Source organism: Gymnodraco acuticeps, unplaced genomic scaffold, assembly GCF_902827175.1.
Source record: "Gymnodraco acuticeps unplaced genomic scaffold, fGymAcu1.1, whole genome shotgun sequence".
Taxonomy (NCBI): Eukaryota; Metazoa; Chordata; class Actinopteri; order Perciformes; family Bathydraconidae; genus Gymnodraco; species Gymnodraco acuticeps.
The window spans coordinates 496,420-523,011 of NW_022990943.1; the positions used below are offsets into that span (position 1 = coordinate 496,420).

General features: G+C 39.9%; 1 protein-coding gene across 1 annotated transcript in view; it reads left to right on the forward strand.

Annotated features, from left to right (window-relative positions):
* Nucleotides 1-26,592, forward strand: part of LOC117558509 (synaptotagmin-14-like) — a 90,967-nt gene that overhangs the window by 28,417 nt on the left and 35,958 nt on the right. Inside the window, 1 exon segment of the mRNA XM_034234753.1 lies at nucleotides 22,197-22,349. Coding sequence (XP_034090644.1) covers nucleotides 22,197-22,349 — 153 coding nt within the window.

A 26,592-nucleotide genomic window follows, 5' to 3' on the forward strand; every position in this document is an offset into this window, starting at 1 on the left:
GCAAAAAGTTACATTTAGATATTTAGCAATATGATTTTGTCAGCTTTCTAATTTAATGTATTGAAGGCAAAGATATTTAACACATAGTGAGGACTGCTACTATTTATCTCTCAATATTGTCTGTAAAAAACGTGGTAAAAGTAATTCTTTCAGTGAGACAACAGAGCAAGCTTCTACAGTTGCACTACGTTTTGATAACAGTTAAATATTATTTTGATAATAACATATATTTCAATGTTGATGAATTTCATACTGTTCATTCATAATCTGATTGTCTTTGTAGCTCTGTTGAAATAAAACAAAATCATTACAATTACAAAATAATTATATCTACAGCCCCTAAACACACAAACACACCGCTTTCATAAATAACACACTTGTTCTGCAATAATATGTTTTATGTTTCCTGTCATTTTTGTTAGGAAAGGACATGCCTGAAAGACACGACATTTTCTCCTTCTCTGAGGGTCAAGAAGAACATCCAAGAGGAACATTAAAAGCTGATGCTATGACATTTTAAGACCAGTACAGGACATTCACTAAGAAACTACTTGTATTGTGAAAACACAGTCAGCTGATCGAATGCACCTATTTCCACATCTACACTCCATCAGCTGATTATTTCTATTTGCCTTACTTTATGAGCTTCACATCACGTTTGCAACGTCACAAATAAATGGGGCCAATCTTCAGTCAGATGTCAATGTGTAATCTAACATTTTCAGTAAGAATAATGGACAAAAGGAGTGCAAATACAAATACAATTTATTGAAATGTGAACCAAAACTTCATCAAACATGTTTTAAATAAAAAGCACATATGGACAGAAGGTGTAAACCTATTAAATGTATAAGTAAACACATTTTGTCATTTGGCATTGTCTTTGTTTTGTTTGTCTCCCCTCCCTCCCAAATGTAAAGCGTCTTTGGGTTCAAGAAAAGCGCTATAGAAATAAAATATATTATTATTATTATTATTTAGTCAAATACAGACAGACTAGGCCTGTGCAGTTGGTATCAGCTATGCCCAGCATGGGCTCCTCCATCAGGCCTGGTCCTCCTCGCAGAGGAAAGACCCTCAGTCCTCTCCAAACCAACAGACAGGACGTCCATCACACGGAGGTTTCTCCCTGAAGTCTCTGCAGCTCTCTGGACACCACGCTGTCTCAATCCGTCCACACTGAATATGAGAGGGGGAAAATGAAAATAATAAATGCTTTAGACAATAAGAAATATAAAGTTGACAGTTGAGTTGCTCAGTTTTTGTAGATTGTCAATACTATTACTGTATAACTAATATATCAGGTTAAGAGGCACATTCAAATAAAGATTGGTCTTTAAATACATTTTGTCTTTTGAATTGTTTGTCTAAAGTCAAGGATCTAGAACTGGTACTTGTAGTTTTAATGATACAGTCTGGTTATTATGCTGTTTGGAGGAGGCCTCACAGGTAAGAGCACTAACTAGCTACCATCACATGTACCTTAGCTTGACTTAAATGTATTAAACGTATTTAAGTGATATCAAAATATAAATAACTAATGTCATGCAAACATATTCATATTTGCTTGATTCCAGTGTTGAATTTAGCACAATTGCATACAAACGTTAAGGGATTTTAAGATTCTGAAGTATTATGTTAAAAACTCAATAACTTAGATTATTATTTATAGTTTTGCTGAATAGTTTCATGTCCGCTTACCAGAGGTGGGACCAAGTCATTGTTTTGCAAGTCCGAGTCAAGTCTCAAGTCTTTGCGCTCAAGTCCGAGTCAAGTCTCAAGTCATTGTTTTGCAAGTCCAAGTCAAGTCTCAAGTCAGGATGGGCCAGTTCAAGTCAAGTCAAGTCCTAAACTTTGACAAAACGAGTCATAAACAAGTCATTATGTGTTTTTCACCAAATGTAATGACATCGATCAACAGAATAATACTTAATAATCAAATTGCTCTTTATTAGTCACATTAATAATTTAATAATCCATTTTCTCTCTGCTGGTAAAGTAACGTGTGTTTTTCTAATTTAAGAGGGATCAGTAAGGTAAGACTACCGTGACGGTTTGATTCAGAAGGAGTTTAATGGATAAGATCCCTGATGTTGAGGTAACCAGAATGTTTATTTCTACTGTGTACAACATGTTATAAGGGACCTACAATCTATCTTTATGCAAGGGATAATGTGCAGCGAGGCGGTCTCTATGGGGAAAATAACACCTGCATCTAGATCCCTCTGCAGGTGGTACTTTAAGTATATTTTGATGCTAATACTTTTGTACTTTTACTTGTAACATTTTGAATGCAGGACTTTTTATTGTACAGGGTTCCTGCAGGTTTCGCCAACTCAAATTTAAGACTTTCTAACACCTTTTTAAGACCACTTTGAATAGAATTTAAGACCTATTTCACGGCAATAAAGTATGAAGGAAAATGTATATAAAGAAGAAATACGTCCCATAATCACTTACAAAGTAAATGTATTCATGTTCAACATAAGAACAGTGACTGAACACAACAGCGTAACAGTACAGAACTGTGTTAGCGTGTTAGACAAAAAGTGTGTGTATGTGTGTGCGTCTGTGTGTGCTTGAGTGTGTGTGTGTGTGTGTGTGTGTGTGTGTGTGTGTGTGTGTGTGTGTGTGTGTGTGTGTTAGGGCTGTGCAATTAATCATATTTTAATCGCAATTACGATTTTGGCCTGCCACAATTACGAAAACAACATAATCGTAAAAAACGATTATTTTGCTTTGCTAGGTTGTGACAGTGCACTACAACATATTTGATCTAATTAATTTTTTAGTAATGTATCATTTATTTAATTAATTTTTGTATTGGTTTTTCAGTTGAATTATACGTTCAGGGTAATCAACAGTTAAAAAGATACTGTTCAAATTATTATCTGTTTTAAAGTTCAATAAATGGATGTTTTCAAAGTCAATGAATAATCATATTTAATAATCGTGATATTAATTATTGACCAACATAATCTTGATTATTGCCATAATCGAGCAGCCCTAGTGTGTGTGGGTGTGTGTGTGTGTGTGTGTGTGTGTGTGTGTGTGTGTGTGTGTGTGTGTGTGTGTGTGTTGTGTGTGTGTGGTGTGTGTGTGTGTGTGTGTGTGTGTGTGTGTGTGTGTGTGTGTGTGTGTGTGTGTGTGTGTGTGTGTGTGTGTGTGTGTGTGTGTGTGGTGTGTGTGTGTGTGTGTCTCTGAGAGAGAGTGACAAGAGCTATATTCAGAGCTCTGCTGCCTTGGCTACACTATTTCATCGTTGCTGTTGTATGATTGGTGTTTAGCTACGGTATTTAGCGTCTACAGCACCTCCGCTTTTAGGGTTGACGTAGACCCAAACTTAGCCCGGAGGTCCCCCGGTGTTGTTGCGGGAGCTGCTGCATTAGCTGCTGCTGCACTAGCTAACGCTGCATTAGCTGCTGCTGCACTAGCTAACGCTGCACTAGCTAACGCTGCACTAGCAAAACAAACACTAATTTCTTTTGCAAAAGGTGCAGCGGGCTTCAAACACGTTCCCTCCACTGGTTTCAACCAAGCACTAAATTAGATGTTTTCCAACCAAATACGGTTGAACTTACACTTCCCCATATTTATTTGTAAGTAGATTCGAAGATAGGCTACATGAGCTGAAGCTTGGTTGCTAGGTTACTAGCTGGGTGTTCTCCAACAAGGGGCCGGGGGAAACAAAGTTAGTGATTACTGGTTCCATGTTGATTTAATTCAATACAAATTGTTGGGGGGAACTGAAAGGCTATTACCGTACTGGTTACTTTGCAGCCCGGACATTTCCCCCAAAACACATTTAGACGCTATCGCAACATAGAAGTACCTTTCAAATCCGATAATTTTTAAGACCTTCTGAATCATATTTAAGACCTTTTTAAGGCCTTCAATTCTGATTATCAAATGTAAGACTTGTTAAGACCCCGCGGGAACCCTGATTGTAACTTTTTTTAATTGTCTGAACTTCTCCCACCTCTGACAATAAATCCTGAGTGTTTACCCTGCTCTGAAGGTTATTTTCATTTTACAAATCCTGCACTCAGCTTTGCTTTCTCCAATATCATTGAAAAGCAGCCAGATGCTGCTTCTTTTTTCGGTTTTCGCTCATTTCTTGACTTTTTCCGACGCGCTTGCATTTAAATCCGGCTCCCCGTCTCCCCGTCGCTCTGCACATGCTGTGCCCCCACCCTTCTTTCACATAATGGTATGATCCTAGTGTGTCCTCGCATATGATTGGCCGCATGGTGGCCCAGCTAAATAAAGACCCGCCCCTGCCTGCAAGGATTCTCAGCAAGAGTAGGAGCGGCTGAAGATTCTGCTTTCCCCGACGGGAGTCTGCTCTTCTAGCGGTAGCTCGCGATCGGCGTGTTGGAGACCTCTGAATTAAAGTAGCAAGTCACCTCAAGTCAGAAGGCTCAAGTCCAAGTCAAGTCCCGAGTCATTGGTGTTCAAGTCCAAGTCGAGTCGCAAGTCTTTTGTGATGTTGTCAAGTCGAGTCTCAAGTCATAAAATGTGTGACTCGAGTCTGACTCGAGTCCAAGTCATGTGACTCGAGTCCACACCTCTGCCGCTTACCTTAGAAACGTAAAATGCGATGGCAGACTGCAGATGGGGAGCATGTTAGCTTAGCTTGGTAGCTTCAGCTAGCTCTGGAACTTCCAGCTCGGTGGCAGCAGGTCCCGCCTCTTTGCTTTTATTTGGAGCAGGCTGGAGAAGGCGGAAGTTGAACTCTGACGTCACTGTCGAGCCGTTAGTGACCGACTCCGCCTACTAAGGGCTTCTCGGCAACTCTGAAGAATCCTATGGGTGACGTCACGGACCCTACGTCCATTTATATATACAGTCTATGGTATTACGTCATTGGCAACATCCGGCACACGTGACACGTCCCAACCTTTCGTCTCCGTATACCAGGGGTGCCCAACTAGTCGGTCGATCGCGAGATGTGTCTAAAAATAGAACAACAATATTCTGTTTTATCGTTAATGTCCTATAATATAATCTTCCTGTGCCAGAATAATGCACTTGAACGCATCAAAGCTTTGTGATTGGCCGGCGTGACCCCATGTGTCGGGGTGTGGCTGGTGGGCAGTGCGCTGATGTTGTCAACAGGAGTGATAGTCCGCACACACACAAGACCGCAATTATGGCAGCAGCAAAAAAGCCCAAAATATATCATTTTCACTCCGAGTAGGAGGTGTTGGAGCAAGGAGTGGTCTGAAACCCAACTCGGCTCCTCGTGTCCTTTTGATGAGCTGGGTTAAATCATAAAAGGAAGGAATTCAAAGCACCAGATACAGGGTTAAACAATAATCTGTTTTAATGGTAATAGAACAATACAATACAGAGCACTCTGCAATAGTACCAAATACAGAGCGCTCGGGGCTCAATTCCTACCACCGTGTGATATACGTACCACGACAGCCAGTCAGGAAAAGAGCGCCGAGCATGAGAATATCATAATATTTATACACACAAGTGGGGAGGAGTTGTATCGGTTACTCCTCCCTAGCTATTTGTTATTGGCGAATTCACTTCTGGGCGAGCTAACCAGTGAGTTGGCAGTTCTCCATTGGCCAGTTTCACTTCTGGGCTGAGCCAAGACAATGAGTCAGCAGCCGTTGACTCCGTCTGATTCGCTCCCTCTCCTTACAGTGTGTTTGTGTCTAAATAAGGATGTTTCCTCCCACTTCATACAGAGTAATTAAGCACACACATATATTTAAGCCAATTACTCCAAAATGTTGTGGCAATTTAGCACGCACGACATCCTCTGAACTTCCTCTAACCTCAAAGTCAGCTCACTTAACAGGAATACATGTATTGATAATTTCAGAATGACCATTATCCCATGGCCTCTCTAGGAGTCTTGCAGGATATTAATTATCCAATTAACTAACGTCTGCACAGGAGCGCACATACATTTTCCCCTATGCAGCTACGCACCAACATTGTTATCGTTTAGACTTTAATTGTATTAGGTCTGAGGAAGCCCCTCTCTTGGAGTTCCTCTGACCTCTTACCAATTCAATTAACATGGGTACATCTGCTGTCAATTTGCAAAGACCATTGATAATTAGCAAAGAGACTCCCATGCCTCTTCTACTGACTTTCTGAAAAATACTCATCCACGGGTAATCTTTTTACTCAAGGCAGAAATCACAGGCTGTACTGCACCATTACCTACTCACAAATAGCCAAAAAACCACCTTCTATTTATTAACAAGTCAAGTGGAAGAAAAGACCATTTACGCTAAATCTACTTCTACTAAAAATGGGACATCATTATAGGAACATCAATATAAAAAACCTCTCTATATTTAAGAGGAAAATGGACTTGTCCATTCAAATTTAACACACTTCTTATATATCAGGTGACATAATTAAATGAATATACCAGAAATACGCTTTATTAAACTTTCTGCTGTAACACTTTACTTCAGAGGATGATTATTTTTGTATCTATTCCAATTCAAAGTCCATCTGTCTCATCTGCAATGCGAGCGTGGCTTTATCGAAGAAGGGTAATTTAGGAGCGGCATTTCAAAACAGTGCACAAACGCTACGAGACGGAATTCCCTCCTAATTCTGCCCTACGCTCCCAAAAGGGGAGGGACCTGCAAGGACAGCTAAATGCACAGCAGTCCATTTCCACCAGGCCCAACAACAAGAGCAAGGCTGATACCATAGCATCTTATCGTGTCAGTCACGTTCTTGCGAAACACATGAAGTCTTTCAAAGACGGCGAAGTTGTGAAAGAAGCATTCCTGGAGGCTGCCGACGCGCTTTTGGGGGACAGTAAAAATAACAGTAGCATTTCAACAGGTTTTTGATATAATAAAAACTCAAGTTAGATACCGTTATTAATCAGCTGTAAGTTTTTGTTTCTTTGAACTTATTCATTATAATTATTGTACACAATGGTATAAGAATGCAAACTTAAATTGATTATAGTCTATTATCAATTCAGGTTAAGACACTAGTGTTGCTTGCATCCTATTTTAAAGGCATTTCTTTTTATACTCTACTAAAATGCAACAAAAAAATAGATTTATTCTATTAATGTTGTCTTTTTTATTGCACTTTGGCAGCAGATTCCTGTGTAGCTTCAGATCTGAGTTGTTTTATTAGTAAGCCTAATTTATACTTTTGTAGCAACACTCATTTTATATAATGGCAAAGAAAGGGTTCAGAGTCTTTTCTTTTTTTCCTGTGTCATATGTGGCAGCACTGTTCAATGTTTCTTGAAAACATTCCCCACTGTAGTATGTGAGGTGTGAATAAACTCCAACTCTGTATCAACAACACTGTTGTGTAACTTGCAGTTAAATACTTGAATGTGTGTAGATTAGAAAGAGGTAAGATAAAGGATCTGCAGTATTTTATGAAGTATTCATCGTACAAAGGATAGTTGTATACAAGTAGAAGTGTGTATTTACCTGGTAGTAGGCTGTCACTGTCAGTAATGGCTACGCCTCTCTATTTGGACTGGTAGATCTCGGCAGACTGGCAACTTTAAAAGTAGCTCTCGGTTCAAAAAAGGTTGGGCACCCTTGCCGTATACAGTCGTCTAGCTGAATCCCCTCTCGCAGCTGTGTGTCTGTATATTCAGCAGGATGTCTGCAGGAGGCACTTAGAGTAATGTTGTTATATATAATACATATAATGGCACTGTTCTAGCTATGTGCTGTATCAGAAACAATGCGCGGCGTGTTTTGGGAGTAATATGCTGTGTGTTTTACATTAGCAAGCATGCTAACACTCAGAGCTAGCCATGGAGCTAACGCTGTAGGCTACTGCAGAGAATATGTGTAACGTAATGTCCTTGTGGTAAACCCTGCGAGAGAGAAAGGTTTGAGTTGAAGTGGTTGGGAGCATAATATGGCATTTAATCACTGCAGCGTTTAGCTGAGCTTCTCCTGGTAGAAATCTCTCTTACCAGGGGAAAGCTGCGTGACGCTACAAAGGGGCGTGGCTAGCAGCAGCCGTTCCACTTAAAGCAGAATCAGCCTTTTTGGAACAGGTCTGGAATAGAGGGGTATGAGCAGTATGAGGCATGGCTACAATACAGACATGTTTTGTATAGGTATGGCCCTACAATACATTTTTCAAATATAGCATAATAGGTCCACTTTAAAGCAAATGAAGGATATTCAGAGAGTGCTCACCAGGTTTGTAGCCACGCAGTAGGTACTGAGCTTGGGGGCATTGTATGAACATGTGTAGGCGTGCTGGTGAGAGTGCTTATGGTCTGCCTGTGGAGTGTGTGGGTTTCTTTCTGCTTTTGAGTTGCTGTTTTTTTGCTTTTTCACATTCAACATGCCAACTGTTTCCAAGCAGACAAAACTCGACAAAGACAATAGAGACGTGCAACAATGAAGAGTTAACAAAAAAGCAACTTTCAGAACTTAAAGGTCACCTATTATGCAAAACCCTCTTCTTCATGTCTCTTCTACATCAACATGTGTCCCCTCTTCTTCATGTCTCTTCTACATCAACATGTGTCCCCTCTCCTTCATGTCTCTTCTACATCAACATGTGTCCCCTCTTCTTCATGTCTCTTCTACATCAACATGTGTCCCCTCTTCTTCATGTCTCTTCTACATCAACATGTGTCCCCTCTTCTTCATGTCTCTTCTACATCAACATGTGTCCCCTCTTCTTCATGTCTCTTCTACATCAACATGTGTCCCCTCTTCTTCATGTCTCTTCTACATCAACATGTGTCCGCTCTGTGTAAAGAGACTCTGAAAGTTTCAGGAACAAAGATTCTTTCTCTTTTTGTCCTGATCCATTTCTATAAAAACCTGTCTGAAAATGAGCTGATCAGATTTTGGCCACTTTATGATGTCATAACGATGTTTTGGCTTGTGTAACCATTAGCCAATCAGCAACCAAGGTAACCCCCCCCCCCCCCTTATCACCTGAATCTCCTCCTAGAGCACCATTGTGTTCTTTTTAACCAAATCTCTCTCAGAGGGGTGTGGGGAGGGGCTCCTTATTTTCATCTAAAGTAACAGACAGAGAATTAGCACTTTGGAAACAGGGCTGAAACAGAGGGGAGTATGGGATGCTGCAATTATCTGTTTGGTGTTTGGAGCCAAACACTTCAGAGACATGTTTTGTATATATCTGAGACCTATAATATATTGATGAAAAACTGTGTAATAGGGGACCTTTACGCAAATGAACATTAGTTTTCAACAAACGTGTTGCAGGTTTTATAGTTTTATACTGTACCGTCATTTGAGTCCAAATACTAAGAAATACTTGCTTTAACTCCTATACCTACAGGAACTGACCTTTTGAGGAATGTGGCATCATATCAGCATCATCACTCTTTTGTTTATATAAAGTAGGTTTATTCTATTCTATTTTATTTGATCTTTTATTGAACATTTTACTTGACAATTTATGTTTATATTAAAATAGTTAATCGTGATTAATCGCAAATTAATCACACATTTTTTATATGTTCTAAATGTTCCTTAGAGGGATATTTTTCAAGTTTTTAATACTCTTATCAACATATGCGTGCGTGCGGAGAGACACAGTGATGGATCGTTGGAGCTATGTGCAACTCAAGGCATACGCTCAAACGGGAGCTGCCTGGACGCTGAAATCATGTTGTGCGCACTATCCGTGCTGAGTGTGCTGACTTTTCGTACAATGTCCCACTGTCTGGCTACCTGCATAAAGTCAAGTGCTCGGCGCAGTTGTCGGCGAAGTGTCGCTCCTCTGTTTTCATTGAAACAGCTCCTTATATCCGTTAGCGCAGCTAGCTAGCACCAGATGCTAACAACAACAATACACGTAAGGTGTGCCCATTCTCTCTCTCTCGCTCGCGCCACACGTACACACACCCTCCCGGTCCTCCCGATGGCCAGTCAGGGCCTGCCGGTGAGCGTGGAAGTGTGGTCTGCTGCAAGCCGGCAGCAGGAGCGGGGCTGTCAGCATCAGCTTGTAGATGGTATTTTAAACTCGATGCGCTCTGAAACTACGGGGCGGCCGAGGTCAAAAAATACACATGCGTTAATCGCGTTTAAATAATTAGTGGCGTTAATTTTTTTTTGCGTTAACGCGTTAACTTGACGGCCCTAGTTAATATTAATATAAATATTTTATTTGATCTTTTTACTTTTATAAATACTTTTTTAGAAATATTTTTTTATCCATTCTTTTGCCTTTTTTTTTCTTTTGTTGGACATTTTGCTTGACTAAATTCATAGGTTTATAGAAACATTTGTATTTGATTGTATTGTATCTCTTTATTTCACATTCATACTTTTTGTTTGAACAAATATTGTAATCAATTATTTAGCTTTTCTTTGATCAGACATTTCACTTTGAATTTCTATGTTAATATAAACATATTTTTTTAATAGTTTCATTGCATTATTGATTGCAATCTTTTTTTACTTTTTTATTAATCTTTTAATTAATTATTTTCTAAAATAGCAACATTGTCAAAAATCAACCCTTCAGCCAATTTTTTTGCCACTTACCTGAGACAGATCGCTATGGCAACAGGGTCAGCTCAGATGTCCTTTTACCAAGCAACGTCCTCTTGCACCTGATGGGGGATCTCTTAGTGCTCCCAGGCATTGTGGGGGATGTTGGAAGAAGACCTTTTAGAAGGGCACCGACTCTCACTCTGATTGTTGATGCGTCTTTGAGTGTAAGGATTATGATGTTGTCATTATGCTCTTCTGGTTGTAGATGTTTGTTATTTTGAGCTATTGTATTTTTATATTTGGACTAACATGAAAACGTTAAGATCCAGTAACATTTACCCGTCTCAATAGATAAGACCAGCTGTTCTTTTTTGAGAGGTCAGGTGTAGATGTCATCAGAATCAGAAACGGGTTTATTGCCAGGTAGGTTCACACACACAAGGAATATGACTTGATGTCATGGTGCATACATAAAATATAAAGCAAAGAATCTTTAAGACTCTGTTGCTCCTTTGAAAAAGAAGAAAATAAAACAACATAGATTAGCTCCATGGCATAATGCCACAACCCACAAAATAAAGCAAAAGTCGAGACAACTTGAAAGGATATGGCGTTCCACTAAACTTGAAGAATCTCGTTTAATTTGGCATATTACTCTCAATGAATATAAGAAAGCACTGCGTAAAGCGAGAGCAGCCTACTACTCTTCATTAATAGATGAGAATAAGAATAATGCAAGATTTCTTTTCAGCACTGTAGCCAGGCTGACAGAGAGCCACAGCTCTATTGAGCCTTCTATTCCCATAGCACTCAGTAGTAATGATTTTATGTGCTTTTTTAACGATAAAATTGTTACTCTTAGAAACAAAATGAATGACCTCTTGCCTTTGACCAGTATAGTGTTATCAACAGCTCCCGGAAACGTAAGTTCTAATATTACACTAGATAGTAAACTAGAATGCTTTTCAGCAATTAACCTTGAACAATTAAATTCAATGATTCTCTCTTCTAAACCATCAACGTGTATGTTAGACCCAATTCCAACTAAGCTGTTGAAGGAAGTTTTTCCATTAATTAGCACTTCTTTATTAAATATTATGAATATGTCTTTATTATCAGGCTATGTTCCACAATCATTCAAAGTAGCAGTGATAAAACCGCTTCTTAAAAAGCACAACCTCGATCCAGAGGTTTTAGCCCACTATAGACCTATTTCTAATCTTCCGTTCCTCTCAAATATTCTTGAGAAAGCGGTCGCAAAACAGTTGTGTGATTACTTAAAAAACAATGATTTATTTGAAGATTTTCAGTCTGGCTTTAGAACACATCATAGCACAGAGACAGCTCTGGTTAAAGTCACAAATTACATTCTAATAGCCTCAGACAAGGGACTTGTCTCTATTCTTGTTTTGCTCGATCTCAGTGCTGCATTTGATACTATCGACCATGATATCCTATTGCAAAGACTAGAGCACTTAGTTGGCATACAGGGAACTGCTTTAGACTGGTTTAGGTCCTATCTATCTGAACGCTCTCAGTTTGTACGTGTCAACGATGAATCTTCCACGCAAACCAAAGTTGGATGTGCCATGGAGTGTCACAGGGTTCAGTGCTCGGACCTATTTTGTTCACATTATATATGCTTCCGTTAGGCAATATTATAAGGAATCATTCTGTAAACTTTCGTTGTTATGCGGATGATACTCAACTATATTTATCAATCAAGCCTGATGAATTTAATCATCTAAATAAAATTCAAGACTGCCTTAAGGACTTAAAAATGTGGATGACCTTACATTTTTTGATGTTAAACACGACCAAAACTGAAGTTATTGTACTTGGCCCGAAGAATCTACGAAACAAATTATCTAAAGATATACTAACTATGGATGGCATTAATTTGGCCTCCAGTGAGACTGTAAGGAATCTTGGTGTTATATTTGATCAGGATTTATTCTTTAACGCCCACATAAAATCAATTTCAAGGACCGCCTACTTCCATCTACGTAACATTGCAAAAATCAGGCATATCTTGCCTCAAAACGATGCAGAGAAACTAGTCCATGCATTTGTTACTTCAAGGCTGGATTATTGTAACTCCTTATTATCAGGGTGTACCAAGAAGTCAGTCAAGTCGCTTCAGCTGATTCAAAATGCTGCAGCTCGTGTACTAACCAGAGTTAGGAAAAGGAACCACATTACTCCTGTTCTGGCTGCCTTACACTGGCTCCCTATAGAACACAGGATATAATTTAAAATTCTTCTTCTCACCTACAAAGCCCTTAATGGGCAGGCACCATCTTACCTTAAAGAACTCATTATACCCTACTGTCCTACTAGGGCATTGCGTTCCAAGAATGCAGGGTTGTTGGTTGTTCCTAGAGTCTCTAAAAGTACAATGGGAGCCAGAGCCTTTTCTTATCAAGCTCCACATTTGTGGAATCAGCTTCCAGTTTGTGTTCGGGCGGCAGACACCCTATCCGTTTTTAAGAGTGCGCTTAAGACCTTCCTTTTTGATAAAGCTTATAGTTAGGGCTGATTAGATTCAGCCCCTAGTTTTGCTGATATAGGCTTAGTTTGTCGGGGGACATCTTACTTCTTCCTTCTCTCTGTCTATACCTGTGTACTCTCATGTTCCGATTAACCCAGCTTCCCCAAATTTCTTTCTTTATGGTGTCTATATACGCTGGGATCCGGAGACATGGATGATCCTGCGGTCCTGTGTCCTGGATCGCGAGCCCTGGATCTTGAGTCGTGGCTGTGGTCCTGGATCATAGGTCCTGGATGGATATCCTCGTGGATTCATCTTCCTATTATACACACATGCATTTCCAAAAATGTGGACTACCTATGTTGCAAATGTATTATCTTTTCAATTTACACACGGCATCTATTGCACGTCTGTCCATCCTGGGAGAGGGATCCCTCCTCTGTTGCTCTCCCTGAGGTTTCTCCCATTTTTTCTCCCTTTAAACTGTGGGTTTTCTCAGGAAGTTTTTCCTTGTACGATGTGAGGGTCTAAGGATAGAGGGTGTCGTATTGTCATACTGATATTCTGTACACACTGTGAAGACCACTGAGATAAATGTAACATTTGTGATATTGGGCTATATAAATAAACATTTATTGATTGATTGATTGATTGATTAAGGACACTGTAATAAAATATAGTTAAATAGCAATACCATAAAGCAGTAATTTACAGCTAAATGGAATGCAATGAGTTATAGAATATAAAATATGAAATAAGAATATGTGCAGTAAGCAGTATTTGAACAGTGTGTGCATTAATGTAATGCATATAGAGTCTACGTTGTGTCAGTGGGGGGGCTGGGCCTTGTTTAAGAGGCCAATAGCGGAGGGGAAGAAACTGTTCAGGTGGCGAGAGGTTTTGGTCCTGATGGAGAGAGGTTTTGGTCCTGATGGAGAGAGGTTTTGGTCCTGATGGAGAGAGGTGCTGGTCCTGATGGAGAGAGGTTTTGGTCCTGATGGAGAGAGGTTTTGGTCCTGATGGAGAGAGGTTTTGGTCCTGATGGAGAGAGGTGCTGGTCCTGATGGAGAGAGGTTTTGGTCCTGATGGAGAGAGGTTTTGGTCCTGATGGAGAGAGGTTCTGGTCCTGATGGAGAGAGGTTTTGGTCCTGATGGAGAGAGGTTTTGGTCCTGATGGAGAGAGGTTTTGGTCCTCATGGAGAGAGGTTCTGGTCCTGATGGAGAGAGGTTTTGGTCCTGATGGAGAGAGGTGTTGGTCCTGATGGAGTGCAGCCTCCTGCCAGAGGGGAGTGGGGTGAACAGTTTGTGTCCAGGGTGGCAGGGGTCGGCCACTATCTTCCGTGCCCGCCTCAGGGTCCTGGAGGCGTACAGGTCGTGGAGGGATGGCAGATTGCAGCCGATCGCCTTCTCTGCAGAGTGGCTGACACGCTGCAGCCGGCCCCTATCCTTGGCTGTGGCTGCAGCGTACCAGATGGTGATGGAGGAGGTGAGGATGGACTCCATGATGGAGGTGTAGAAGTTCACCATCATTGTCTTTGGCAGGTTGAATTTCTTCAGCTGCCTCAGGAAGAACATCCTCTGCTGGGATTTTTTGATGAGGGAGCAGATGTTCTGCTCCCATTTGAGGTCCTGGGCGATGATGGTGCCCAGGAAGCGGAAAGACTCCACAGCAGTTACTGGGGGGTCACACAGAGTGATGGGGGCGGGTGGGGCTGCGTTCATCCTAAAGTCCACGACCATCTCCACTGTCTTGAGAGTGTTGAGCTCCAGGTGGTTTTCCCTACACCAGGTCACCAGATGGTCCATCTCCCACCCGTAGCCAGACTTGTCCCCATGTTTATGGTGCACAGTGCAGGTCCCTTTCTATCCCTTTCATACCTTCCATTTGTTTAACACAAGGAAAGGTCATTGTGTCCTTGGACTGTGGCTGGTGATTGGTCAGTACTTTAATAGCCCTATAAACACGTTAACCTACCCTTCTTCCTGTCACTCAGACATGTTATAGCTGAGTGTGTGGTACAGTTGGTATTGTATGGTTGCTTCCCCACATTTATCTGAGAGCTTCTTGTGTAACAAAGTATTTTGCTGTTTGATACCTTTGTTCTTTCTGTGAGTCATCATTCAGTCCCTCGCACATTCAGGGCTGCCAACACTCACGCATTGAGCGTGAGAGTCACGCAATTAACCCATATCTCACGCACTCACGCCACACTTGCCTTTCCTCACGCTAAGTTTTCGTCCAAAATAAATATATATAAATATAAAAATAAAGTGAAGGAACAGCAAACCGAGCGGTCTACGAAATTAGACGGTCCTCTGGCTTAGTTCAGTAAAGTTGGAACGATATTGTGAGATTCTGATTTCACGGATCAATAACTCATGAACAAGACGTTATTCAGACACAAATGACGTCTCCTAAGTACCGTGGTAAGGTTGACAACAAACTACAATCACATTTTGATATATAAAAAAAGCCAATACGCGCCGTCCTCCGAGCTGGACATATTACATTGGTCTCTATCCGCAGCCGGAGAAGAAGCGAGTGCTCAGGGACCGTCTGCAAAGTGCAACTCCGAAAAAAGAGAATACAATAATATTCAATCACTATTATACAGCTTATTACTACCAAACTCACTACACACATCACTAGTCTCCTGGTGGTCATACTACAGCAAGGAGTTTGGAAGAATATGCTTTTGAATAATTTTGGGGAATATTTATAATGTAAATTCTTCAATAAATATGGCATCATCTTAAATAACTTTACTATTATACAGTATATTTCTATCAAACTCACTATTTGCATTGTTGTTGTTAGCATCTGGTTAGCTTAACGGATATTAGAAGCTGTTTCTAAAACAAGGAAAGGGAGAGCGAGCTCTGTCCTGTCAGACTGAGAGATAACTACAGCTCAGTGAGGTAAGGGACTCTCTGTTTAGATAGTTAACTTTAGTCTAGTTATCTCAATGGGTCTCAAATGGTTTGGTCACCATGTATGAGAATAAATGAAAAACAGTTATAAAATACTATATGACAGTAAAACAAGAATACAGTTTAAAAGGTGAGTGATTTGTAATATATCCATAAAGAAAAAGAAAATCTGTTTACAGATCTGTTTCATATGGGTGTTGAGAGATGTATCCATAAATTAATTTTGCTCTCAAAATGCACGAGGTTGATGCATTAACTTCAACATGTGTCCCCTCTGTGTAAAGAGACTCTGAAAGTTTCAGGAACAAAGATTCTCTCTCTTTTTGTCCTGATCCATTTCTATATAAACCTGTCTGAAAATGAGCTGATCAGATTTTGGCCACTTTATGATGTCATAACGATGTTTTGGCTTGTGTAACCATTAGCCAATCAGCAACCAAGGTAACCCTTCCCGGGGGAGCATGCCCCCGGACCCCCCTAGAGGAAGTGAGGACCCCCCCCCCACTTGTAAAATAGCACTTTACCTCTGCTTACACCTATATGCCACTTTATATGCTGTGAGCTGATTATCGAGCCTTCATTGTAAGAGTCGCGGGTACACTGTGTATGTGCGTATTCCACTGTAGCGCCAGGTACATTAATGGGAAACCCTAGTTTGTACATGTTCAATACATTTGTAACACATGAACGTTCACCAAAAAAAAATCTCCCTCCAAGCTGAACTCAAATGTTGGCAGCCCTGCACATTATCTAAGGGCTCTTCTCAGTTATTTGATGAATACAGTAGATTTTGCAATGAATTGAGGTTGGTTAAATACGTTTCTATATATTAGCTAAAACTGAACACATTTGAGCTATCTCGCTCGCTACCTAATCATCATCTGTGGAGTGGATATGTTAGTTAGCTAGATTTCCAACATACTGCACCAGCTAATGCAATTCGTGATATTAACATCTACTTTTGCAAACCATGAGGATTTTAACAAACAATAATGAAATGGTGCAAAGCTAAGGTATATAACTTCAGATTTAGGATTGCTTTCTGATAGCCAACAGCAATGCAAGGCACTCACAGCAACCTAGCTTACTTAAGGCAACGTTATCTATTTAAGTCAGTTGCTAGCTAGTAAGTATCATAGACCAATGCTGAAAAAACCAACACAAAACATTTACAGATAGTTGCTTTGTTCTGAATGTAATTTGTTATAATAAGCAAACTAGCTTACTTTAAGTTAGCTAGCAAGCTATAAGTTAGCTACCCAGTATTGATCTGGAATTACATTGAAAATACAACATAAGAACATTACAGATATTAACATTATTCTAAATATAATTTGTTATAATAATGTAATGTCATATCACTGCTTTGGCTGGTGCCCTGGATTGTCAATGCCTAAAGAGGGCAAGGGTAGCAACAGAGTTTTTGTTTCATGAAAAGGAAAAGGAGGAATAACGCATTTTAAATACAGTGTTGGCATATTGTTACATGTGGTAGATGAAGGGAGTAAAAGTGAGGAAAGAAGCCTGATACAGATTGTTTATTGAGTAAAAAATAGGAAATATTGTAATCCTAAATCAGAAAACTGAAAGTAAAGAGACACACTGTGTGTAGATCTCTGTGATTGAATATTCCTCTCCCTGTTGTAGCCAGTTAGGGAACCAGAGCAGGATCCTGCTTCATCTGTGCTGTTAATAATTCAGTCAACAGTGAGAAGCTGGTACCGTGTGAGCAGACTGGATTTCCTCTGGGATAACGCCTCCTGCTCCCACCTCACCATGTGACCAAATATTATGGGATACTTACAATATTCCACACTCATTAAAGACCAGGCATCTTTAACAGACCATGTAATTACATAAACACATAAAAGTTGACCAATGGCCTGGAAAAAAGAGCACAGCAGGTTATGTAGCATTAACCTTAACACTAGAGCTGCCAGAGGTTGTTGTATACCTAAAACCGCCAACGGGTCAAATGTACCCGCTATTGATTTTCAAGGTATAATGTTCTTTTATTTATCATACAAGAACAGTGAGTTTTGATCGCACAGGGATGACACTTATAAATCTCTTACTAAATCCCCATATCCCCCGTCGCCTTTGTTTCTTAGATTTTTGGACAGTTATGGAAGTGGCATTTTCAAATTGCACAAGAGTTCCCCTTTTAACGAAATAAATTCTAAGTTGTTGAACAAGTACTATGTTCATTCTAAAATATTTATTCTAAGTTTTGTTATTCGCAAGGGCTTGCAGTTGAGACGGCAGAAGTAGAGTTTTACTGTACATCCCTTTCCTTTTCACTGCACCAAAGAATCCAAATTCCTCCCACCATCTTATGGAGAGAATACAGAGGAGTGCACACAAGTTGATATGCAGTGTTTGATAGTATGCAGTGTTCATAAATAAAAGCATTGGTGCTGCCTGCTTGCTACACTGTGAATACAGACCTCTTCTGCAGAGAATCTATGGATGCGCTGTTTTATCCCATAATGCACCACACATTGCACTTGCCTCTGTCCGACCCCAATAAGTCAACATAATGTGTTTTTCTTTTGCAAAGACACACTCAACCTCTACCAACAGAAATGGCTTCATAGAGTGGTGCAGTGATAACGACATTTTGTAGACCGATCCGTAAATTAGCATCCCAAGGGCTCCCTCAACAAAAAGCAAAACGGAGCTGCATTTGGCAGCTAATGTATGGTGTGTTTAAGTTCAGCAATGTCATTTAACCACTTGTATTCAACCTCCGGTTTTATGACACATAGAAGCTTCAGACATTCACCAGTGGGGTATTTACTGACGTATGTTATGTCCTAGAACAAAACGTGAAAATCTCTTAGACTTATGTTAATCACAGAACTTATTTCAGGCATAAAACCAAAATGAAGTTTAAGAAACCGTTGAGTTTGGCCCTCCGTACAGCTCAACTGGTAAAGCCCTGGGTTCCAATCTGTCTCTACTGTACATATCCTCAATAAACTCCAACATATCCAGAACTCTGCTGCCCGCCTCCTCACCCACACCCGCTCCCAAGACCACATCACTCCCGTCCTCCAGAACCTCCACTGGCTCCCCGTCCGTTAAATAATCAACATCAAAGTCCTCCTGATTACTCAAAAAGCCCTCAACAATCAGGCCCCCCCCCCCCCCCCCCCCTACCTCACAGACCTGCTGCACCACCCTTCCCGCTGCCTCCACTCATCAGAAGCCAACCTCCTATCCATCCCCACCCGCATCAATCACCAGACCTGGGGGGACAGAGCCTTCTCCGTCGCTGCCCCCTCCCTCTGGAACTCACTCCCCCAACCCATCAGAGACTGCACTGACCTCACCACCTTCAAAAAACTCACAAAAACTCACCTCTTCAATCTGGCTTTTAATGTGTGATTGTTTTTGTATTATTTGACTTTAACTTTAACTATATATTTATTTGTTGTTCCTTCCTTTTCTTTTCCCTTCACTATATCTGTAAAGCGTCTTTGAGCACCTGTAAAAGCGCTAACAATTTAAATATATTATTATTATTATTATTATTATATGAAGGCACTGGTTGCCCAAAAAGATTGACTTGAGGCAAGGGAACCAGAAGGGGAAAAATGCTAACCCTTTTCCGGGTTTTAGGACTCATTCCTGAACCACTCTTTAGGGGTCTGATAAGCCACTGCACAGAATGATTATTGCATTATAGTCTTAAGTGATGTCTTATGAGGTCACTTCCCTCCCTTCATTATAGACATGTTCTGCTTTATTAAGGTATAGAAATGATGCGTTAAGGTCCCTAATTGTTGAATAATAAATTATCATCTTCCAGTCTGTGTAAACTCTTACATGACAGCTGTTAGCATTGCTGCTACGATGCTATACAAACAGATACACTTCATTTTGTAACACTCTCTAACGTCTATTCTCAATGTTTACCTTATTTGCCTCAGCCAAATCTCATTATACTTGGATGTTGTAGGAATTTCCCCGAAGTGACATTTTTGTGTCATGGAGCTCTTTCTCTGTGTGACAGCTTGTGAACCCACTTCTCCTCCAACTCTCCCTGATTGTAACACGACATTGTGCCAGTATAAAATGTCAAATTAATTTCCAGAGCTCCCTGCAGGAGTTGACATTTATTGTCTGGAATTGAAGGTTGATTAATGCTGCACTTGTGTGTAGAGCGAAAATCTACTTAATTATTGTGGTTCAGTATTTACATTTTGAAAATATACTTCTGTGGTTTAGAATTGTTTTAAAGTATAACATAAAAAATATATCAATGTTTTACAACAAAGGTGTTTACCTCTTTAGACGGCCTTGATGTCAGAAGGGTCCATCTGCAGAGAGAAGGGGATACGTAAGGGATAATGTGCATTATGGGGAAAAGAACACCCGGCAGGCTGCTTTTTTAGGATGAGAGCTACTTTCAAAAAATAAAACAAGTCGTGAGCTACTTTTAATCCTCTTTTGTTTTTTGCAGTGTATATATTTAGAACATTTTAACATTATTATATGCTTACCTTTAACCTTTGTGTGCTGTTTGGGTCTGTGGGACCCGTTCTCAGTGTTTACTAAAAGAACATGTATGCAATTTAATTATTTTATACATTACATTTTATTATTTATTTGGGGGTGGACCTCACCTCCTCTAGGGGGGTCCGGGGGCATGCTCCCCCGGGAAGATTTGTTTTAAAATGTAAGTTAAATGCCTCAATCTGGTGCACTTTGAGCACAGAATGAATGCATGGATACAGCTCTCAACACTCAGATGAAAGAGAGCTGTATACTTTTCAATAATCCAAACATCTTTAGAATATGATCACAACCAATAACAAATCATTTCAACTTGTTTATTCTTATCTTATGTTACCTAGTTAGCATTCTTTCTTCTAGAACATGCCCCGCGGGCGACTCGCGTTGGCTACCCCTGATCTAGGCCAACATCACTTTCTGATAATACAGGAAGTCTCCTCAACCTGATGTTGGCATAATGTAGCACTTCAATGACGATGTTGGAAGGTCAAATGTAACAAATAAACTCCTTCAGATTGTGTTCAGTGCCAGGGTCTGTCTGCTCATCTGATCATGTGTTACCGAACCAAAGCATCTCTACTCATGTGTGGCAGTGGCTGTTTTCCTTAATGAGCTCTGAGCAGCCTGTGTCTAGAGTCTGGAGTCACGCTGCACCTGCACCTGTTGCTATGGCAACAAACCGGTTGTGCCTCTACTTCAGTGACACTCTCTCTGTTGCTGTCAAATTCAAATAGCTTTATTAGCATTACCATAATGACATACAGTATTGCCCATGCATTGTACAAGTAGTAGTCTTATCCATCTTACTTATATTTGTAGAAAGTTACGTTTTTCAAGGTGTAATTGATTAAGATTAAAACCATTCAAAAATACTGTAAACCTGTATTATGCTGTCTTTCAAAAGGAACCAACCATATTTATTTAACTTTTATAATGAACAGTCATTCACATGAATAAGCAGGCTGGTTTTACGGGCCTTGGTGCTCTATTTCCTGCCGTGCAGACAGGGTCATGTTTGCTTTATTGCTACAAATATTTGTCTAATACTAGTAACCTCAAGTGTATCCTCAACTGTAATCTCAAGTGTAATCTCAAGTGTAACCTCAAGTGTAACCTCAAGTGTAACCTCAAGTGTAACCTCAACTGTAATCTCAAATGTTGAAAAAACAATAGTGTTTGCATTTATTTAGAGATTGTGTTAAAAGAGATCTTATATTATTGTCTTATGTCCCTGTTGCCTTCTTAAATAGTGAATGGGTGTATTGTTGCTGTAAATTCAAACTGAAAACAATTGTTAACAAACCGTATCAGTGATTTTATATTTAACACTTTTAAATGTATTGTATGCTTTCCCAGCATTTAAAAACTGTGGAATGCTAACGTACATATGTTGGGCAATTGGCATATTTAGCACAAGTTGCTTTCATTAGCATTAGTTAGCATGATCACATATATGGATGACATTTAAACAACTACTTGGCTGATTTGCACAACAAATAAGTGGTTATGGGGGTTATTGAGTAGGCTGTTGTCATTCATTCATGAATTCTAACACTAATGTGAAGTTATTTCAATGCATTTTCAGCATCAGTATTGTTTCTGCCAACTGTTATTTTTATGGTTTCTATATTTGCTTACTTTTCCTTTTACAAATTAAGAGAAAAGTGATTTTTTTTGGGGGGAAAATACTTTACCATGGTCTAATGTGTTTACCTAAATGATGCCAGCATTCTTTGTCAGTGGTGTGCTGATGTTTTAAAGCAGTATGTCTAACTGGAGCTTCTGTGTCTCAGTCTCTCCAGAGGTGCTGGGGTTTCTGACAGCCATCGGTCTCTTCATCATCCTCATGACCTTTCTGTTCTGGTACCTCAACAACAAGTTGGCACTAGACAGCCCAGGGAGCCTTCAGTGCCTTGATGACTTCAGGAAGAAAAGCGAGCCGCAAGGTGAGCCCGCATTTCCATATCCTCAAGGTCTCAGAGAACATTTCACATTATTTATTCCTCCATGTCACATAAATCTTGGATGTTTTGAATGGGGCTTCTGATGCTCCCGGTACATGAAATGTTTATTCTTGTAGTGAAGTTTGGACTGGTTTAAACCAGTGCCACGGAACTCTATGTGTGCATGTAAATTGCTTTGGAATATAAACCGCTAAAACAGTTTTGGGTGAGTTTCAGTTAGTTAAAAGCCAGATTCCTTGGACAGACAACATTTTGAGATGATATCTTATATCAATGAACCAGTTCATGTAGTAGATGCATTTAAATACAGAATGTCATTTTTGTTGTATAATATACTTAATACATTTAAAACTTCCGTTAATTAATTTACTTCCCTTCAGCGTTTCCATTTGGTGTTTTCTGTCTGTGTTCCTTAGAGCGACACAACACACAAAAAGAAGTTCTTTCCTTATTTTTCTCTCTGTTGGTTTGCATACGTGCAAAAAGATCAATCTACCTGCAAATATCATTAGCAACATAGCCCCTTAGCAGCATGGCTAATGTTACTGTCCAAAACAAAAAAGGCTAAGAAACCCAATCCCAGCGTTATAACTGCAGAGTAAAACAGCTTACTTAGCAGTAATGATAACTTCAGCAATTTTGATGATACGACTGAAATAATGTTTATTTATCACTCTACCTTTTTGATTTATTTGACACCATGTGCATTATTCTTCTACTGGTTATAGTTTTCAAAGTAAACGCTTTCCCCAGTAGTTCCTCTACCTGGGGAAAACGCCTAAGTGTTGTCTTTTTAAACAAAGTGCTCTGTGGGAGGCGATGATGCTGTGGATGTGTCCGGGGCTTTTACTGTGATAGACCGATCTCGACCCGGGCAGACACAATTGCATAATAAAAGCATGCTTATAGAGTGGTGCAGGATCAGTCCTAAATAAGTTAGCATTTGAGCACTTCCGGGGGACCTCGTCTCATATCATTAGGTTTTTGGCATGATGCACGAAATAGGTCTGTGGTTAACACAAGCAAGATTTTCACGTTTTGTTCTAAGACATCAAATACGTCAGTGAATGCCTCACTGGTGAATGTCTGAAGCTTGTATGTCTTAAAAAAGCAGGTTGCTAACAAGTGGCTAAATGAGACTACTAAACATCATCATGCCCAAGATTAGCCCCCTTTAGCTTTGCGGTGTTGATGTGCAACCATGCGACTGTCATGTAGTTCCTTACTAGCCTAACATTAGCTTACGTGTAAGCATCATTACTGTTTGTTTGCCGAAGGTCTGATTTATGTAGATGGGGTCCGTGCAAGGTTAACTTCTGGGTCGGCCTACAAAAAGATGTCTTTACCGCAGCACTCTAAACTCTGATGGGGTCATTATTTTACAGCCATTATTTTGTGCAATTATATTGAATTCATAATGATAAATTAGCAAATATGTTGTACGTTGCCTAGATTAATAACTATGACATGGCCCTCTTTAGGGAGAACCACACAATCCTCCCCTGATCTTCAGATTTCCAACCCTAGGCTCAATCTATGCCCCCTAAAAAACTAGGCTTAAGTCCTTAGTGTTGTCAATAAGCGATGGACCCATGCCATGCCACTGACCGCGCCATGAGGCCTGACCTCTACATGGGGACATTTTCCGCTGGCCTTTCTCAAGCCACGATCAGATTACTCTTTCTGACAGATTGACAGATGTAAGCCTGTTTTCCTGTCATCTGTCCGCAGGGCCTCAGATGTTTAAAACAGGGAGCCCCCCAGGGAGCTGGCTCTGTCCTGCGGAGCCCTCTGGTAAACATTCAGTGGGAAACAAAGGCAGGTTCAGGCAGTCTGAAGTGGAAACTTGAATGGAAACATAGGACAATTAGCCAGTGTTGAACAAAGTACTCAGATCCCTTACTTAAGTTAAAGTACAAATACTATGGTCTTAAAGTACTCCACTACAGCAAAAGTCCTGAGTTCAGAATTGTACAAAAGGATTAGCATCAGAATGTACCTCAAAACGTAAAGTAAAAGTACTCATTCTGCACAATCCACCATTTCAGAACAATATATAGTACTGAAGTATAATCTGAGAAATGTACCTAAAGTATCAAAAGGGAAATGATTGGTTATGCAGAAATGGCAGAATCGATCTGTTCACAGTATTGTATAATTATGGTTATTATGTTATCCTGTTTTTAGTGAAGTAATATATCCGTCTGTCCTTTCAGTGCAATCATTTGTTTTTTATTTTTGAAGGATGCAACATCTTTCACTCGTCACGCTTAATGCTTTAAAACAAAACAGACTTTGCAAATGCTATTAGCTTTTGGGGATTTGTTGCATTTAAAATGTGTCAGCGCACCTCTGTCTGCAGCTCTTAAAGCTCTGCTGCCCCCTGCTGCACTACATGTGAAGCTACAACTGGAGTAAAAGCAAGGATGTAGACGTGACTTTTTTACTGACACACATGCAATAAATATTGTTGACTCCCCTCAATATTATATGGATAGTACATCACATGATTTCTTCATTGTGTTCCTTTAATTTGTTTTTATTTTCCCCCCCAATGTCTGTATGTGTAAGTGTGCCAAACATTAGAAAGTAGCCGTGAAAAATCTAGGCCACCTCTTTACGTAACTATAGCTATACAACTCACAAACATTTATTATTCACAAATAATCTGACAGAATCATTTTCCAAAATTCATTACAGAATTATTATATGACATAAAAGTCTATAAATATATTTCCGTTATATAACAAGGCACTTTGTTGCATAATGTGTGATGGGTTAATTATAGACAGAGCACCATGGCAACCTAAGTGCTTCAAACAGCCTTTATTAGTGTGCAAAAGATTCAGAATCCAAAGGCACCTGGGTGGGGAGGGTTACTTTACATTTTACATGTATTCCGTTACAATTACTAGCTTCCTGTAATAAAGTTATGTAACCTGATTACTTTCTGATACTTTTTGATTTCCTCAATATCAAATGAAGCAAAGGAAGTGAAAATCATAAAGCAGATTCAGGCAGTAGGCGTATAGATTCACACTTAAAGTATTATCCTACAGAACAGCTCACAGAGAAGAGAGAACATCTGATACTTTACAACAAACACTATATGCTCTTTTTTTAACACGATATCTGCCATTTTTACAAATGTAACAGTAATCTGATTACCTATTTTTTTATGTAACTGTAGGGAATTAGTTACCTTTTTTCCTGATGTTGTAATCCTGATTGTAACATGACATGCACAATAGATAATAGATGCTCCTCCAACAATGCAACTTGCAATATACTTAATGAAAAAAAAGACATCCAATCATAAAAAAAGTGCAATCGACACAAAAATGCAATAAAAATATAGGAATAAATAAACAATGTACATGTAAAAAATAGAAAAAGGTCAAACTGAATGTAAAAAAAAAATGACTTATGTTATAATATATAAATATTTGGACTTAAGTGCTATAAACTGTGGCTCAAATGTGCAATTGAGCTGTGTGCTCCCAGGCCATCATAATACAAGTTCAAAGTAACTTGAATCACCTTTCTTCCCCGTTCTGATGCTCTGTTTGAACTTCACCAGGTCATCTTCACCATAGAGGCTTCTCAATTCTTAAATGTCCCCTCCTCGACTCCTATCCTCGAGACTTGGTGCCGCCCACAGGAGATGCGAGCGGAGGACTGAGGAGGGGAACCGAGGAGAGAGGAGGGGAAGCAGCAGGCGGTTAGAGAAATGAGAACTCCTCTCCTCTGAGCGGTCATTTTAAAGAGACGTCCATTAATGATGACAGGAGGGACAGCAGCCCTCTGTCTGATGGACAGATGTGTTCATGACGACTTATATATTTACTTTGATTCATTCACAGTGCGGTATAATGAGACAATAACAGGCTACAGATGCGGACACATTCAAATATTTATATAAATATATACAATTTCAGAATCAAACAAGTATGAGAGCACTGTGACAAAGGTTTGCGTCACTATGGACTGACGGCTTCAGGCCGGGTAATATGGCACTTTATTAGCGTGATTGCACAGTACAGTTGAGGTCTGTGGCTGATGATTGTGTGCACCTGGTGTCCTGTGTTGTCTCCTCCCCCCTCACCTGTGTCTTGTTGTGCTGATTTGAGTGTGTGTATTTAGGCTCTGTTCCCTGTCTGATTGAGAGGCTGGTAGTGTGTGTGAGATCCTGGTGGCAGCAGGATGTGTGCAAGGAGAACAGCAG